This window comes from Pecten maximus, chromosome 18, assembly GCF_902652985.1.
Source record: "Pecten maximus chromosome 18, xPecMax1.1, whole genome shotgun sequence".
NCBI classification, from domain to species: domain Eukaryota; kingdom Metazoa; phylum Mollusca; class Bivalvia; order Pectinida; family Pectinidae; genus Pecten; species Pecten maximus.
The window spans coordinates 16,221,070-16,241,361 of record NC_047032.1 but is presented as its reverse complement, the minus strand read 5'-3'; the positions used below and the strand labels follow the sequence as shown (position 1 = coordinate 16,241,361).

Below are 20,292 nucleotides of genomic sequence, written 5' to 3'. Positions count from 1 at the left end.
ATAATTGATTGACTTCAAGTTTCTTATTATCGATTATAAAAGAAAAAACAGATTCCTATCACTTTAACACCAACAATACTTGTCTAATTAATATTATTCAGAGACTGCAATTAGGGCAATTATAATTTGGCAAAATTTTTTCAGTAAGAAAAGTTTACAACTATAATATTTATCATGAAGTATTCTAACATGTAAAGACATACCTTTCCACAAATATATGATGAGGAAGACGGGTGGGAAAACCTTGTTTCCGTATCCGTGTGGTTTCCAGGACACCGGTACTCCGAAGCTGGGCCATAATCAACTTGCTGTCAAAGTTGTCAGGACTCTGATTAGCATTGGGCTTCAGGCACCTAGATAAAGATTGTTTTCATTTTACTTAATCCTACAAACTTGATAAACTACAATTTACATAAATCAGTAATTTGTGTGTAGAATTTGCAGGGATATTTTTGTGAATTTGATGAATGTCTACTGCATGTCCAATGTTTTCATGCAATTTCTAAAATTTCTACTGTGATTCGTGAAACATAAATTACAAATTTTATTATTCTTTTATTTTTATATTCTTAATTTCTGCAGCAGAAAAACAAGTGATAGAAATAAAGTCACTAGTAGCTGGATATTATGAAATGAACATTATGAGAATGCGAGCTAATTATAAGTATTTTTGTGTCATGCCCTGGTATATCGTGCCACTAACTAAAGGAACAAACCTTATAAAGTGAGGTTCCGCGGATGTCAACTTCTCCACTAATTCTGCCAGAGACACCTAAAATATGTCAACAAAATTAAATACAACAAATAAAAAAATAAAAAAAAATTAACAATGGTTTAATAAGTAATAATCTAGTTAAACTATTTAATTTTATTTTCTTCATTACCAGGTAAATGTTTTTTTCTAAAGTTTTTTAAAGCTTTGAAGAAGAAAAAAAGGGAAATTTTCAAATGAAATTGACAAGAGACCAACTTTACGCTTATGTTGCCTGTAATTCATATTGTTTACAATAACAGTATTCAGTGTTTAAATTTACATACAAGGGTGATCGACTTGAACAAAGTTTTCTCAGTTTTTCACATTTATAGTGTTAATCCTCTGGAAGGCCTATAAGTTTAAGTTCCTGTTTATAAGTCCATCCATATTTATAGCACTTCAGTTAAAATTCTAACACCTTTTATTTCATTGTCCTGACTAAGATAAACCCATGGGTGGGCTTATTGAAGGACAATGACAGCATTTATTGAAATAGACATGGGTGGGCTTATTGCAGGACAATGACATCATTAATTGTAATAGACATTGATGGGCTTATTGCAGGACAATGACATCATTTATTTTAATAGACATGGGTCGGCTTATTGCAGGACAATGACATCATTTATTTTAAGACATGGGTGGGCCATGGGCCTAATTACTGCAAACAATGACAGTGTTTATTGCAAACGGAAAGTGCAGGTTTACTGCAATAAGAGTATTAATTGCAGTTGGCCTAGGTGGGCTTATTGCTAGATAAGTTCAGTGAAATATTCACTTGAAATCGTTTTCAAAATTTCAACCTCTGAAGGAATAGACAACAGTCAGTGTATGTAAATTGTAAGCTAATTGAGATAACTTAATTACCCTGAAGTGAGCACTGGTTGTATTTTTTGGTGGCCCTGTCATTTGCTGTTGTCTTTCTCTACTTGCCCTGTAAGATTGAAGGAAGCATGGAAGGTCATGGAAGTACATTTTCATGGAAGTGGGTTGAAAATTATACAATTGATTTCATTTCTAACTAATATATATATATATTTTATATATAAGGTAAAAAATTGTATCTGTTGTACAAATTTTATGATCAAAAGGGGCATTTTTTTTTCATTTCTCTCCTTTCTAAACAACTTTCTTCTTTCTAATGTCTCCCTTGACACTGCCTCTCTTTTGGCCTTGAGTTGAGTATTCACCCCGGAGAAGAAGGCTCTGGGTTCTGTCCCCTGACCTAGACATACCATAGTCTATAAAAAATGGCAATTACTACATCTGTTTAGCTCTTTGCATTTCAAGAATGGGATGACTGCAGGTTCACTCATTGTCAGTATGTGACTTGGTGGAGTGTCCTGCTGGGTGTCTATGGCAGTATGATTCAGTGAGGTGGCACTATAAAGTTCACATCAGTTTGGCACTATCACAATTAGGAGACAAGTACAACATACTGCAGCCTCCCAAAACATACACACATACACCACACCCATGCATCTTGCACACAGAAGAGGCCATTTTTAAATTACTATAGCTGTTAATAAGGTGGTTAACAATACAAACCAAACCTTAAGAACGGAAAAAAACAAAACCCCTGGAAAAATATTTTCATTTTGTACTGCATCTGATATCATGCAGGAAATAAAACTTTCAACTTTGACTGGTGTCACCGGTGATCTTGACCTTGAGTGGCGTCGCCAACTGGCCGAATTTTGTCGTCTAATTTGAAGACCATATTACAATTTACACAGATATCAATAAAACGATGGAAAACATCAAACGTATCATCCAACCTGTACAAATGCAACAAAAAAAGCATACTGGAATTGCTCAAGCAATACATATTGTCCCCGTACCAACCCACGCTAAAAATAGTAACAGTGACCTTGACCCAAAACCCTGAACCCTTTATCATTGTGTGAAGTTTGATCAAAATCTCTCAAAGAATGAATCTGCTAGAGTTCTGACAAACTTTGGTGTTATGATCATAGGTACAAGATGGACGGAGAGGAAGCCTATAGTCCCCCTAACCTCACACACACACATTTCACCAGCAGGGACTATTAACTACCATGATAGATTTCATCATCATTTGTTTTCTCAAATCTAATCTTAATGACAATTATTGAATTTTTCAAAAGTAGCATAAATAACAAGTGCAATCAATGATTGTGAAAGCTCACCGGGGGCAGCAATCACACTATGCATTCATTTTTTATGTATGTATAAGCATGTCATTTTGAAATTAAGTATGTCACATAATATCGCTCCTCTAATGAATGTATAAACCAACTTAGAAGGGCATGAGGTGTATACTTTTGGACTTACAAACTTTCCAAAAACTGACCCCAAAAACTTTAAAGTGGGTTTTGGTGCCAAAAAAGTTAAAGTTTCGGGGTGGGACGCGGACGCGGACGCGGACGCCGGGGTGACAGCATTAGCTCTCAGTTACTCGTAACCGGTGAGCTTAAAACACTGTCAAAATGTAACTATAAAAAATAACTTTGAATTGTTAATGCCAGTCATTTAATATATCTCTAAAAATAATGCAGTTTTCAAACAATAAAAAAAAAACCAATTATTTCTTAAATCAAAAGTTTTTATGAAAACAAACTGACCAATACTAACTGACCAATACTAACTGGCCAAGACCTACCTTTCCTTAAGTCGTCTGCCTACTTGACGTGACAAACTGTCCCCAGGTCCAAAGTCTGGCCGATGTGGAAGTGACCATTCTGGGGCGGACCAAGAGTGATCTCCGTTTAAAGCCACTCTAGAAAAATATATACTGTATTAGTAAGACTCTTAACAAAATCATTTGCAGACTTATTATAATTATGTCAGAAAGCCTGCATATGGGACCCAACCTGTGACTTTCAGCTTTTCTATCAGTCTGCCATCCCCAAACTGAGCTAAAAGAACCAAACTATCTCTTTACTTGAATGAATTAAAGCTAGAAGGCAACCATTCTTTTATATTTACCATTGTATGGCACTGCCACTTTATAACCCTACCAATTCAGTTGCGAGTTCACCAGCTTATGAACTGCCAACTGAAATTTGAATTTGAAAATTTAAAAAAAAAATCACACGACAAATAAAAAATCGCAGATGGTAAATATAAGCATTGAACAGCTTTCAGTTGGCATTCATAGTCAATATGAATGCCAACTGAAAGCCGTTCAATGCTTAAGTGTACAATCCAAGTATAAGACATAAAATCTGATTTGTTACTATAAATAGTACACCACTTCAAATCAGATGAGATGACAGGATTTATTTTCTCCCAACTTCCCACATTAATGTTGATAAAGAATTTTCTACCTTTTCCCAGGAAAATTGCCAGAAAATCTTATAAAGCTGGTCGATAGTCAAAAATGTTAACCAGCTTGGAACATCTGAATAAACCAAAGCATTCAAACGAATATAATGAAGTGTCTTTCCGATTCCCATGCATAACAGTATGACTGCTTTAGGACGATTTAAGGTATGTCAGATTGGGGTCTTCTGAAATGGCCTATGTTCAATTATGTGGGATATTCAAGCTGTTTCAACCCAGTGATATCAGCTGCAGCCTTGTAAAACAGTTCATCAGGCTGGTCCAAACATCTAGGGAAATAATTTTGACTATTTTGACTTAAGCAAGGCATGAAGCAACTGCATACTGTTGGATAATTACTGTAAATCATTAAGATTCGCGAATATTTATTTCATGAAAAAAATCTCTTCAGACATATTTGTGAATACATGATTTCCTGAATGTCATCCAGAGCAATAAGGGTAAAGTGTCTTACCCAAGGACACAACCACGACAGCACAGACACATTTCTCAACTTCCTGAGAAACACAAACCGACACTGGTAGGGAGCGTCGAACCACGCACCTAGGATCATTACCCGAGACTAGGTGGACGGTGGACTGACCGACTCAGCTATTGTGGCCCCCTAATTTTAATTCTATATACATATATGTTGTATGATGTAACTTACTGAGGGTCAAAGCGTCCCGACTCTGTCATTTGTATACTGAACATTTTAGCAATCAGCATGTTCTGGCTATTCTCCATCAGACTGGTAAAATTTGGACTAAGTGTCTCTCGGTTCTTCTCCACTACACCCTGTACATTGTACTTCACCTGGGGACATCGATCACAGGGTACAAATCATTTACATAGTATTTACCCTGTAATACGTCAGAGGACAAACACATGGTGAGGAAATATTGTATAACATGAAATGTTCATTGTGCATTTTAAACTTTTGTTGTTTTCATGGTTGCTATAGAATATATAAAATACAATAAATATTGTTGTATGTATTATTATTATATTATTGTTGTATGGGCTAACCACAAAAGTTTGTACCCACGGAATAATTTGAAAGCACCAGACTATAAAAGAAATTACACATTAGCCATTTCATGCTGAACAGTAGCACATTTTACTGTAAAATCGCACTAATGAACAGCTAGTACCAACATCATAGGGTATGTCTTGGCCAGGGGACAGAACACAAAGCCTTTCTCACGGGGACGGACACTGCAGGCCAAAAATGAGCTGTTAGGAAGAAAGCTGTTTAAAATGAGAAGAAGATCCGAAAATTAGTTGTTGCCTTTTACAAATCATGTAGTGGGGACAGCAGGTTTGTACACCCTAGATAGCAACACCATAACATTTATCTATCTATGAAACTTACCAGAGAAGACAGACAGACAAAGGAAATATTACATTTCCGCAGACATTTCAAGTCAGCTGGGGTGTCAAAAGAGACACATATATCACCTACTCACCAGGCCGGCAAAGTGTGATATAGTGAAGACTGGTTCTCTGGCCTTTGACTTTTTGTAGTGCGAGTGTTTCCCTAAGCATTGGTCAAGCTTGTCCACATAAGACTGGTCAGTTGATGTCTGTAGGCGACACTCGTCCTCAAGTATGGCAAATATTCCCTCCGGTCTCTGAAAAATTGACATGTTCTAAGGTCAACAAAGCATAATGAGATTAGTTTTTTATAAAAAAGATGAAATTCTGATTTAACAGCGTGATATGATAATAACATTTGCATGAAAATGTATATGAAACTGCATTTTGATGAAATACAAACTTGACATATATAGTATAGTAGTACAATGTATTTACATATTCAGCAGTGAACTCAAAAGCCATCTAATGTCCATAGAAATTCAGTAGAAATACCAGTAAGTTATTTTAAGCACACCCTACTTTAAGTGAAGGAATAAATGTGTCGACTCTGTGTTCTTATTACAGGATAGATATGGTAATCACATTTGATTTTTGAATTTTGTTCATGGTTTTCTGATCACAAAAATGTGACATAGGGTATTTACATAGTAACATTTTAACATTTATTTAGATGATCAATAATGTATTTATCTCGCAAAAAACATTCCTGGTAATAAGCCAATGTCTGGTAATAAGCCCATGTCTGTTAATAAGCCCATGTCCGGTAATATGCCCATGTCTGTTAATAAGCCCATGTCTGGTTATAAGCCCATGTCTGGTAAAACCCATGACTGGTAATAAGCCCATACTTGGTAATAAACACATACAGTACTACATAAGTGACCATGAAAATGCAATTAACCAATACCATGGAAAATTCCTGAATTTTACCATGAAATATGCCATGAAAACGTCTAATTTTCAGGGGCAATTTCAACTGTCTTTTATCTAAATCCATGAAAAAACCATGAAAATTCCTTGCCATGACATTTACTTTCATGATGCCTGGAAAGTTATTTTATGGACATTTTTTTTTTTAATTCCTTGGTCATGAATTGTAATTGTTAACATTAATGCCCATGAAAATGAAGTATTTATGGGCATGATTTTTCTGATATGTAGAAATTATATGGTCATTAAACAAGAGATCCTAGAGGGATCTTGGCGCCCACCATTGAATGATCTTTATAGGTTCCATGTCAGATTGATCTTCTCTCTATTTTTCCCTTCATCTTACTAATCTGTGTAAATTGAGAAGCATCCCTCCAGTACTTTTCAAACAAGGGGAACCTATATATGAAATTTGAGATTTAGCGATAATGACTGTCTGTAAGTTGGCTATGTTGCATTCAGATTGGTCCCAAAATGCAATATGAGGGACCAAGGGGAACCTACATATGAAATTTGAGAAAGATCCCTTCAGTACCTTCTGTAAAATAGCGATAACAAACATCAATTGTCAAAATCCAAGATGGCTGCCTGTCGGCCATGTTGTTTTCAGAATGGTTCCAAAATGCAATATGCATAACTAGGGACCAAGGGGAACTTACATATGAAATTTGAGAAAGATCCCTTTGGTTCTTTCTGAGAAATAGCGATAACAAACATCAATTGTCAAAATCCAAGATGGCTGTCTGTTGGCTATGTTGTTTTCCGATTGGTCTCAAAATGCATTATGCATAGCTAGGCACCAAGGGCAACCTACATATGAAATTTGAGAAAGATCCCTTCAGTACTTTCTGAGAAATACCGTTAACAAACTTCAATTGTCAAATTCCAAGATGGCTGCTTGTCGGCCATGTTGTTTTCAGATTGGTTTCGAAATGCAATATGCATAACTAGGCACCAAGGGGAACCTACATATGAACTTTGAGAAAGATCCCTTCAGTACTTTCTGAGGAATAGCGATAACAAGAATTGTTTACCGACGGACGGACGGACGGACGGACGGACCACGGACGCAGGTTGATTTTAATAGCCCACCATCTGATGATGGTGAGCTAAAAAATTTATGACCATGAAAACGTTCAATTTTCAGAGGGCCATGAATATCTACCAATAATCATGGCATTTTAAAGGTCTCTGAAAACATTTTCAAAGCAAAGAATATCAAATTTATTGATGGCCGTGAAAAGAAAATTGCATTTAATGAATTGAAACTATTCAGGGCCATGAGAAATGATAAAATCATTGCAGCATAATATAACTATGTAACTTTTCATGATATCTGATAATAAGCCCATGCCTGAAATAAGCTCACTGAAGTCTATTGCAGATTAGGCCAAGAATTGTCAAAAGACAACATAACTCAATGTGTGGGTTGAAATTTAGGTCAAAGGTCAAGGTCAAGGTCAGCAGGTCTGCAAATGTAGCACCAATGGAAAGACCTTGTCACAAGGAATATAAAAGTCCTATCTTATACAGTTAACATGCTGCAACCAAGGTTAATGTTTTTCTAAAAGTAGGTCAAAGGTCACAGTCAAGGTCAGCAGATCTGCAAGTATTGTAATAAGATCTTGTCACACGGAACACACATGTCAAATAATTAAATACCTAAATACCTAAGCTGTATCCTCATTAGTAATGACACAACACTGTTTTATAAATGTTTACCTCGCTGTCTTTGGCCGGCACCAAAATCAGGGTTATATCCTTACTTCCTCCAGGCAACCTAAAAACTTACCCTTAATAAAAGATCCAGAACGTCTCTGTTATTTTCAAACTTGACCTTTGGACTTTTAATACCTTCCCCTTGGTATTCACGCAGCTCCCATGCGAATATGTATTCATTAAAAAAGTTCTGAAGCTGTTCGTTAGCAGTGTTAATGCATAATTGTTCCAAGCTATTGACGGGGAAATTCTCAAAACCTGCCATATCTAAAATCCCAATCGTCCCTACTGATCTGTTGTTTCTGTGGGTGAAAAAACAAATGAAAATTATTATATTTTGATAACATTATCCCATTACAGTGAATTAGAATTTTTCCTAATCACAATTAGCTTAATACACTATGTGCTGGTACGAAAACGAAAGTTAAGTTTGCTTAATAAAATCATGCACAATGTTTTCAAAAGAAACAATCATGCTGGGTATTACTAAAGGAATACATGTCCTCCACCAGTCCCTGCTAAAAATAGTAACAGCAACCTGGTCTTGACCCAAAAATCCTGAAACACAGACTTGATCTGAAGCTACTCAAACTGAAGTTACATACATGTACTAACTTTCACCAACATACAAGTACCTTGAAGCATGACTGAGAAAAGTGAGGAAAACTGAGTGGACAGACTGACAGACGGTTGGACAGACAAACAGATAGACAGATGGGGAGGAAACCTATAGTCCCCCTGGTTTCCCAGGTAGGCAACTAATAATTAATTAAGTTATTGACAGATCAGAACGTAATCAACATTTCTAGTGACTGAAGAAAAGCACACCAAGCATCCTCTTTCCCTAACAAAATTTTTGGGTGAATATTTTAGGGGTCGTCCCGTGTTTCATGTACATTCTTTAATTTAGGAAAATTCCTCATTAAACTAAAACTGTCCCTGGGAAAGAATCAATGGATTGAAGGAATTTTAGCTCAGGAAATTTTGTGAAAATTTGTGATGTTTTCCGAGTTTGGGAAATTTCAGTTGAAACTTTAATTAGGAATGTGTCTCCAAGCATGAAGAACAAAGTAATATGTCGGCACTTCCTTAGATACGATGACCAGAACATAATGTAGTCATAGGGGATTATCTCAGAAACAATTTCTGAATCCACTAAAATGTCGGCACTTCCTTAGATACGATGACCAGAAAATACTGTAATCATACGGGGATATCTCTAGAATGATTTCTGAATACTGAAACTTTGTACGTATATATTTTTTTAATTTCTATTTGAAACTTTTTACCTTACCCTGTCAGCTTTAAGGGATTTTCTTGAATGAAGAAATAAAATCTTGATTTATCATTTTAATACGGAAATTCCATTGTATCTTTAATCTATTTTAAAAATTGGCTCTACATTACATCAGACCTCTAGGAAATAGGAGCAAAAACGTCTGAATTTTATCTCAATTTACCTGCGGTCAACATTTGGGTCAAGTTCGATGTTGATCTGAGCGACAATCCAGCTGAACAGGTGACTATACAGCACCTTGGCCAGGGCGTCACGCCCATCACACGCCTGACCCACTGTCTTCAAAGTCACAATTCTCTCCCCTGGAACAAGGCAACAAAAGTCAGTCACTGTGAGGAGTTTAATTCATATTCGGACAATTTAGGACTTATCAGTGAACTCTTTGATTTTGGGATGACGCCATTGTACAACATTGCCATCATGTCAATAGAAATTCCCTGTTTGAGAGTTAAACAAACCTAGAAAATGTCTTTAATACATAAATGTCCTCGCTTACACTTGACAGCCCGAAACTGTTTGTGAGGATCGCATCAGCCGTTCCTGATTAGCTATAGTTACATTGCATCGGGACGAGACGGGACGCGACACTACAGAACAGACATGGGTAACACTATATGTCCCCCACCCCCATTTCATGACGGCGGCATAAAAAAATACATGCATTTTTTCATATTGAGACATCTATCATGCTTATGTTCATTGTTGTGGATTCTTCGGATCCAATGCAACAGTTTAAGTGTTTCAACATTGAAGATTCGAGAGTAAAGCAGTACCTACCACAATACATGAGGGTTAACGTGCTCAACACGTACAAATGTGTACTCGGTCAACACGTACAAATGTGTACTCGGTCAACACGTACAAATGTGTACTCGGTCAACACGTACAAATGTGTACTCGGTCAACACGTACAAATGTGTACTCGGTCAACACGTACAAATGTGTACTCGGTCAACACGTACAAATGTGTACTCGGTCAACACGTACAAATGTGTACTCGGTCAACACATACAAATGTGTACTCAGTCAACACATACAAATGCTGTTTAAAGATTTAAGTTGGATACTCACCACGTACAAATGCCCTGTTTGACAGTAAAACTGTTGCTAAGTCCTCTGGTTGTAGTGACAGAAGAGTGGAAGCTGAAAAAAGACCAAAGTCTCCTCAATAACACATTAAAGGATGTGTGTGTAACAATCTATATCAACATAAATCCAACAAAGACCCTGGAAGTAATGCCCAGAAAAACGTTCAGATACTTGTTCATCAAGTTTAAATTCATAGTAGGGAATCTATTTGGTACAGCTTTTTTCCAATGTGGTTGAACGTTTTTCTTCATTTTTTTTCCCCGAACATAAGGCCCAATGGGCCTGCACTGCTCACCTTGTATTCACTCTGACAGTTAACCAAAAGAACCAGTATCAGTGCTTTAACTTTGACCCCAATGACCTTGAATAAGGATCATCTAAGGAAGCAAATTAAGCCACATATTTTGGTTCTAAGCCTTTTAGTCAATCACATTATCAGAAGAAGTCATTTGAATGCTTTAACAGAATTGACACCTGTGACTTTGAATAGAGGTCAAGGTCGTTCCTTTTCACACAATTTGTTGGGCTCCATCCTATAAACCTACTAGCCAAACGTCATGGTATTTTAGATTCTGAGAAGTTGTTAAAAGTAAAACTTGTATTACCACAGACGGCCAATGTACATCAGACCATGTCATACATATAAGCTCACTTGGAGCTGAGATCTGGGCCAGGTAAGCTAAACATTTTGAGTTTAATGGGTTTTTTTCTTCTTAAAGTCTGCAATCTTAATATGCACTGATTTCTATTGTGATGAATCAGCAACTCTAGTTCGTGCAAGATTCAATGCCACTTAAATCAATACTTCAAGTTCTAAGTTTGCAACCTTTCCTCTTGAACATTGTCCTACGAATAAACGGTATAGATTATAAATCCTACAAATGTTGCTTATACTGTACATCGAAGTGGTGTTTGTATTGATGATATAATTTCATTTCAGGTACGACAAAGCGGACGGCCTTACAGGATTAGAAACAATTTATAACTATTAGGGTATGTACATGTTTAAAATAATACAATATACATACCATAATCAATTTCATCCTCATTAACAATGATAACTTGGTCGATTTCAGGCTCCGCCACAAAGTCGATGTTACACAGATGTAAAATTCCTGCTACAAGTCCAAGTATCAAATCCACCTCCTGTAAAACAGATTCAAATAGGACATCCCACAACATGTGACTTACTGCTATCATTAATCATTATTTAGATAATTCCATCAAGACACATACATGTATTATAATTTTTAATTTTAATAAGAATTTTTTATGAAACTATATGAATTTCCTTTAATTATAGAGAACACTAGGAAAGCATATACTGTCACTTTTTCAAGTCCAAGGGTCAGGGCAGAACATTTATCATTCTCCTCAACATATTTCAACAAGTACAATGTCACCATAAAATGATTTTATTTTGGTACAAAATTAAATTTTGCATTAATCCAAAATGAGCCTCGATCTTATATTAATTTTTTTCTTGAATATTTAGATCTTCAATAATTGATAATCATCCGCTCATCACAAATACCAGTACACATATATGAATATTTATGCTGAAACCTTAAGGAATGTAGTTCATAGAATATACATTATGATAAAATAGCTTCACATGATTTGTTGAAACATTTCCTGATACAAACCTGGGATGAAAATCCAACAACATTAAATATATTCCTCAGTTCTTCCATCCTCAGCTCATAACTTTCGTAATCCAAACCGCTCCGAAAGACTTGTTTACCATATCCTTCTTCTATAATCCTGGGGAGTTAAAAGACAAGTTTCTGTATAGAAATTGTCTATGTCGAATAGGGTAGCTTACAATAAAGAGCTTTTACAAAACTGTTCTTATTTTACTGTCAAAAATAATATTTGAGAAAAATGACGTGTCCAATTGGTTTACACATGCATATGTATATATAGGAAAATTATAGCTTTGGTTGCCGGTAGTTTGCTTTCGGTAATATGTATTCAAGCTTAAATTATTAAATCAATATAATGCCAAATTGATTTTTTCTTTGGAGTAAGACAATAACTGTTTTTTTAATTTTATCTTTATTCAATTGTTTGTAGGTTACGGTACCACAAAAAAAAAATGAAAATGCATAACAACACTGCTGAAGCATGGCTGCATGCATCCATGCGTGATGGTGGGGTCTTGGTTTGCAAGGTTATTGATGAAAACCAAAGAATTTACCAATTGGTAAGTATCCCTATTATAGGAATTCTATATACAATGTATACCAGACCATTTCTCATTACAAATTCATCGTAAATTTCATTATCTCCTCCATTACATATAATAGCCATGTGATGAAATAAAGAATTTATTGTGTGATAATGGATTTGTATTTAACGTAATTGCCTAAAACGTTTTATTCCGCAGACTTCTACCTGTAACTTTCTGGCACGTTGAGGTAGTAACGCTGCTTTTCGTTGAGTGACAGCCCCGCAAATAGACAATAGAATATATGGAATGTTCGCTCTCCCTGCCATCTTGTTAACGACTCGTGACTTCTCCAGCATGTGTTCCGTGATCTTTGCTGAAATAAAAAAAAATGAGATTGAGCGATTGTGACGTCACAACTCGTAGGGGATTGCAATATGGCAGACGTAAACGCCTCCATAAAAATATACATAAGAAAATAAACATTTAAATCTTTTCTGGGCAAAGCCATATGTAAGATTTGTTTGCAAAATCTACATCATTCAATATCATGGAAAAATTTTCAAGATTTATCAGAACTTGTTTGTTTCCAATTATGTGGTCAGACCGGTTCAATCAGACTGCAAAACTACACTAAACTGTATCAAAGTAAATGCAAGAATTTTAACAATTGGTCAGAACTTGTTTTTTTTTCCAATTACATGAATATTTTGAACTTAGTCAGAGTGACTGAAGTAGACATAAACTTGTTCTCTTTTTCTTAATACACACTGGCCAAGTGTTATGTAGCTTTACAAAATGATGATGGTATTTATATTAGCAGACGTTTTTATGTTAGAAACCAAAATGATGGTTTTATAATCTAAATTCTGCAGACAGCCCATTCAGATGCATTGCCCGCACCTGTTACCTGCTACATAATTAAGTACAACTTCACTATCGGGGGAACCCTCACTGTTCAGCTCTCATAGGTAAGACCTGTATTGCTGTGACAAGTTGATATACCAGAGCTGTATTGCCGTGACAAGTTAATATACCATTCGTGTATTTTGGACCTAAACAGCAATGTTGGCACCTGATAGTCAACAGAGAAACATAAAATGTTCACTTAGATTTGACAAGTATCATAAATCTGCAGTTTTTATATTTTAAGAAAACATTTTGTCAGATATCCAACTTTATCAGACTTCCAACTTTATTAGATATCCAACTTCATCAGATATCCAACTTCATCAGATATCCCACTTCATCAGATATCCCACTCCATCAGATATCAAACTTTATCAGATATCCCACTTCATCAGATATCAAACTTTATCAGGTATCCAACTTTATCAGATATCCCACTTCATAAGATATCCCACTCCATCAGATATCCAACTATAGCAGATATCCCACTTCATTAGATATCCCACTTCATCAGATATCATACTTCATCAGATATCACACTTTATCAGGTATCCCACTTCATCAGATATCCAACTTTATCAGATAACAAACTTCATCAGATATCCCACTTCATCAGATATCCAACTTCATCAGGTATCCCACTTCATCAGATATCCAAATTTATCAGATATCCCACTTTATCAGATATCAAACCTTATCAGATATCCAACTTTATCATATATCAAACTTTATCAGATATCCCACTTTATCAGATATCCCACTTCATCAGATATCAAACCTTATCAGATATCCAACTTTATCAGATATCAAACTTTATCAGATATCAAACTTTATCAGATATCCCACTTCATCAGATATCCCACTTCATCAGATATCAAACTTTATCAGATATCAAACTTCATCAGATATCCCATTTCATCAGATATCCCACTTCATCATATATCCAAATTTATCAGATATCTAACTTTATCATATATCCAACTTCATCAGATATCCAACTTCATCAGATATCCCACTCCATCAGATATCAAACTTTATCAGATATCCCACTCCATCAGATATCAAACTTTATCAGATATACCACTCCATCAGATATCAAACTTTATCAGATATCAAACTTGATCAGATATCAAACTTCATCAGATATCCCACTTTATCAGATATCCCACTTCATCAGATATCCAAATTTTTCAGATTTCAAACTTCATCAGATATCCCACTTCATCAGATATCCAACTTTATCAGATATCCCACTTCATCAGATATCAAACTTTATCAGATATAAATCTTTATCAGATATCCTGCAGAAGTCATTTTTTTAATGTTTTAAATCATTTAGCCTGGGACAATACACACCAAATTACGATATTTTTTTCCTAAGATATTTCTTGTTTCTTTTGATATGTGATCTGGTGTTACATTGTCAAACATCCATGCCATATGTTATTTATGAAATCATGTAATTGAACCAATAGCAAAATCATAATTACAACTGTACATCAACGATGACATTATTACATTTTTTATCTTGTAATGGAGACAAAAGATCTTGTAAAAGTCAAATTCTGTTCGGTCTTTTTTCATTTTCAAAAAGTTATTGTTACATTTACGATCTATTATTTTAAAGTTAACAATAATTCCATATATACCTCCTGCAATATCTCCATCAGGGGAGATAATTAGTTCAATCAACTTTCCAAATCGACTGGAGTTTCTGTTCATCACTGTTTCTGCGTTCCCAAAAGCTTCTAGAAGTGGGTTTACCTGAAAAAATATATTATAAACAACAATAACTACCATAATTATCAATCAATTAAGTTTTTAAAGATTTTAGTTTCATTGGGGTATGGACAAATATATTGTTTGCAAACTGTATGAATTAGAATAGCACTTCCAGCTCTTCAAGTGTTACGTACACCTTGTTGATACAGTAGGGTTTTACTACAAAACCCACAATTCTACTGATATATGCACCATTCTGCCGGACTACTAGGGTTAAAAACAAACACTTACCAGATGCAGATGCCTGTGCTTTGTTTAACGGAAAATCGTAACAGCGCTTACATTTTAGAATGTAAAATTTCTCTTTATTGAGGAGTATGATTTTTATAAGCAGTTTTACATAAGTCTTTACATTCATAAAGTAATTAACGGGATATCGACAACAATTAAACAGATATTAAAATACCTCAACGATTTTCTGATGGAGATTGGAAAATCCTGAATCATTCGTGAGTCGTACAATCTGAGCCACAAGCATCTTACTACCCTCTGTCTTACCTGTAAACAAAAATAGACAATTCCTTTATCTCTAAACAAAAATAAACAATTACTTTACCTGTAAACAAAAATAGACAACTGCTTTACCTGTAAACAAAAATAAACAATTACTTCACCTAGTGTATCCAAAAATAAACAATTGCTTTACCTGTAAATAAAAATGCATTATTCCCTTACCTGTAGACAAATATAGACAATTACTTTACCTGTAAACAAAAATAAACAATTACTTTTTAGTACTTTACCTGTAAACAAAAGTAAACAATTACTTCACCTAGTGTGTCCAAAAATAAACAATTGCTTTACCTGTAAATAAAAATGCATTAATCCCTTACCTGTAAACAAATATAGACAATTACTTTACCTGTAAACAAAAATAAACAATTGCTTTACCTGTAAATATAAACAAGAGGACCAACATGTCCTTTCATTCGTCAGGAAGACAAATTAAATAGATCATGTTACAAAATAGCTGCTGTGGCTGCCGTATCAAAGTTTAGACAAGGCCAAAATATAACATCAACTTTGATGGTATCCTTTCCATATCATCCCCAACTATCTAATCCTCACCTTAATGATACCAGTCAAATTGGAGAAGTTTAATATATATGTATTCCAAGAGGATGGTTATGGTGGCCATATTGGATTTCTGGCCGTAACACTTACCAGATAGTCCAGATGATCTCATTTTTGTTAAATTTGAGCTCAATCCCACTGGTGGAACTTGGGAAGAAGTTTAAAACAGACGTTTTCCAGGAAAATCATGATTGCCTAATCATGTTACAAAATGACTGCTAGCTAATTATAATGTCTGATTAATGCCAAAATTTTGAAGAGACCGAAAATATTGGCAGCTTCAATTCTACAACATTTTTGCCAACTTTAAGCTTAATGGCACCAGTCAAATTGGGGAAAAAATTTAAAATGTCCTTTTCTGTAAGATAGGGGCCATCTTGGATTTTAGCATGACCCCCATCCCTCCAAAAATAAGACTTGGTCAGGATTCACAGAACATTTGAGGCATGTTTCAGCAAAATCCCACATGACAGACAAAACACAATGGCTATCTGTCATCTTGACCATTCCAGTCTGATGACCTAAACATTATATAAAATTGAAGATTATTAATGTATACAAGTAGTTTCGTTATTTGTATTCATTTTTTTTTATCATTAATGTTTTCAAATTATTTAACAGGAAAAATAAGAGTTACCTGCTCCTGATTCTCCGCTCACTAGGAGGCACTGATTAGCTCTGTTCCGCTGAGCATTCTGTAGCGTCTTTGTTGCCATGGCATACATGTGTGGAGAGAGATCCTTAAATTCTTTAATGTGTGCATATTTTTTCCCAATCTGAAAAAAAAATGTACAATGAACTAATTCAAACCTAAACTAAAATATTTGAGATGAAATTGGAATATTTTATACAGTCAATAAGACTTCAAACTTTAACTACCTATTAATGTCAGTTAAATTTAAGTGCTAAATCAAATATAAAATATCAGCACAAAGATGAATTTGGGCATAGGCAACACTAAAATAACATTACCTCCAAAATATGTATGTTTTCAGTAAAACAGTGTGCCACATTTAGCTGTTTCTTCTTCTGTGATTACTCAGTGATGCAAAAGGTCATAAGAAATAAGCTGATATTTCAGAGCAAGTGACAGATATTCAAGAATAATCAGATACTTGTAAGCAAGTTGATTTCGATCTTTAGTTGATTTCGATCTTTTAGGATTACAAGTAAAAAAATATTGAGAATCTAAACTGTCTACTGCGAGTAGATGTTGAGCAGTTTGGGTAACACTTACACAGTAATTAATAAATGTAAATGATACAATAAATGTATTAGTTACTGGTGTAAAACACTTACAGAATGCTAGAGATTTATTGAAAATAATCAAATTCAATGAAAATTATATAAATCTATAGTAATTTTTGAATTTTCTTAAAAATTGTTAAAGTTATTGAAAATTATATGAAATTTAATTATTGTAATTTATGAAATTTCTTAAAAATTATAAACTTATTGAAAATTATATAAAATAAGAAAATATAAAATCCATACATGGATATTTCTTTCTACCTATTTCGAGTTTCCTTAGATGCCAGTCCTATCAACACTTTTTGCCCCTAGCATCGGTCACTGACGAGTCCTAGTAGTACAAAGCAGGTGCAATACATGATGGTGTTTCCTTTATTTTTAGCTCTACTCTATCTAACCTTCATGTAAGTGTTTTTGCAATACATATTGATACTTACAGCATCGCCATAAATATTCAACTCCTTGTACGGGTTAACAGACACCAGGATATCTCCAATATACGTCTGAAACCAGAAACATTTATATATCAACCTTATGCCACAGATGATGAACCAGTGATCGAAACCAATCTAGTCAAGAGTCAAGAAATTTTATTTAAAGTCGCATATTATATAACAATTCAACATTAGCACTGTAGTGCTATTCTTGCGACAAACATAGGTAAAATCAACATAATCATAGTACATGCAAAAATTGTAACAAATTTAAATTATATTTCTATCACAGTTTCATATTAATACAAAAAATAATTTAATAATGGACTCTTGTAAATCTCACAAGCGCCGCTAAAGAAAAAATTAAAACACTATTAAAGTGTAATGTACATAAATGCTAAAATAGCACACATTAACAATTGACATAGCTATACACTAATATAGTGTGTGTTAAAAGACTAGACATGTCGGTGAGAAATCTTGCATTTAAAGCTAAATTCTGATAGGTGTATGAAAATTTATGCAGCTGAAATTTTGTCTTATAACTTATACTTTGGACACAATATCATATATTTCAATGACATTTTTTTATTTGTCTTTTACAATTTTCATTCCAGTGAGCAAAAGATCAAACTAGATTGATTGATCCCGGATGATTGTACATACATATATAACATCACGTTCATATCGCTCCTTCAGCTCTTTAAGGATCATCTGCTCGTCAAGGTCACTCAAGTGAGCAAGGTCATCGATGCACCCCTTTGGAGGTCCCATGGTTACCTAGCAACCACAGTCTTGTGGCTCTGACTTCCTAGGGCATGACTAACTCTCGGACTGGAAAAAATCAATCAAATTTGAGTGTTAAGCAAAGAAGTTCTTATCTGGCAACAGGTTTCACTTCAGTCAATCAAATTGATATACTAAGATGTGTTCTACATTTGTATATATACAAAAATAGAGGACATTTAGATTTATTGATTTGTCTCATATGCATTTTGTATTTACGGAATCTATATTTAGATTAAACCCATGGAACAATCATAATATTTAACTTAATTCAGGGGAAGGCTGATTGTAGGACAGGGGGCCGTGATAGCTCTATCATTTAGAACGCTGGCCTCATCATCTCAGTGGAAGATCTGAGGTCTGAGGTTCGAAGCTCCCTACCCATATCAGTTTGTGTTTCTTGGGAAGCTGAGAAATCGGCAAGTCTGTGCTGTCATGGTTGTGTCCTTGGGCAAGACACTTTACCCTATGTGCTCTGGATGGCATGCAATGGGCCTCCTGTATGTTGTTCAGTGAGGTAGTCACCAACTACTACAAGGAGACCCAGTCTCAATATGACCCTGGATGATAAACCCAGCAACAAACAAACAATATTGCAGGACAATGCAATGCCATTTAATCTCAGGAACATGTGTGATTTTATATTATAAAAATGTCTTTATATACAGGTATTTGAGGCTAAATTTTATAATATATAAGTATATATTTCTCTATGATTACATGCTCGTATGAAATTCTACTGAACCTCCATTTAAAATTGTCATCCAGATATATGTATACATGTATGTGGGTGGCCTGATTTCTAGGCCCGGGCTTATTGCAGGGCAAATACGGGAGTGGCATGTTAGAGCCATGGTGTGATTTTTTTGTAATACACATTTGGAATATGTAAATTTTATTTCTGTTTTTATTTTATTTTTATTTTGCTTTGATCTTATCAAGACCAGCTAAACGCATGAAGTGTATGAATCTGCCATACTAAACCAATCAGTTATCCATGTGTAAAAACATATACATATCAGTTCATGCTAATAAGCCTATTATGCTTGCTGAAGATATGATAATGATCACTGCTCAAGATATAAACTTGAATTACATGAAAAGTCATTAACCTAATCATAAAACTACTACATGATCATCATAATAGCATTAACTAAAACAGAAAAGAAAAAATAAATCTGCAAGTTTGGCAAAAACATATTTGCTGATAAACTTTTCTTTATAGGCCTTAATTCAAGCAGAAAAATTCAATGCAGATTATATGCCAACACAAATCAGCTGTAAAAATAGAAAGTTGAAGATTTACAGAGATTTCCATTTCTTTGATAACTTACATAGAGTTATAAATAAATCGATATTATCAACATGACAGCTAATCCTGTTTACGTATACATTCGTAGTATAGAGTAGCACA

At 34.7% G+C, this 20,292-nt stretch overlaps 1 protein-coding gene across 1 annotated transcript in view; it reads right to left on the bottom strand.

The window, feature by feature from the left end:
• Nucleotides 1-20,292, bottom strand: part of LOC117316259 (myosin-IIIb-like) — a 34,501-nt gene that overhangs the window by 10,839 nt on the left and 3,370 nt on the right. The window contains 18 exon segments of the mRNA XM_033870798.1: nucleotides 204-353; nucleotides 717-772; nucleotides 1,622-1,688; nucleotides 3,396-3,512; nucleotides 4,728-4,873; nucleotides 5,527-5,691; nucleotides 8,160-8,388; nucleotides 9,547-9,685; nucleotides 10,455-10,526; nucleotides 11,501-11,618; nucleotides 12,119-12,236; nucleotides 12,870-12,973; nucleotides 12,975-13,018; nucleotides 15,201-15,315; nucleotides 15,740-15,831; nucleotides 17,045-17,183; nucleotides 18,096-18,161; nucleotides 18,759-18,926. Of these exon segments, the coding sequence (XP_033726689.1) occupies nucleotides 204-353; nucleotides 717-772; nucleotides 1,622-1,688; nucleotides 3,396-3,512; nucleotides 4,728-4,873; nucleotides 5,527-5,691; nucleotides 8,160-8,388; nucleotides 9,547-9,685; nucleotides 10,455-10,526; nucleotides 11,501-11,618; nucleotides 12,119-12,236; nucleotides 12,870-12,973; nucleotides 12,975-13,018; nucleotides 15,201-15,315; nucleotides 15,740-15,831; nucleotides 17,045-17,183; nucleotides 18,096-18,161; nucleotides 18,759-18,866 (2,045 nt within the window). The 5' untranslated portion in view covers nucleotides 18,867-18,926.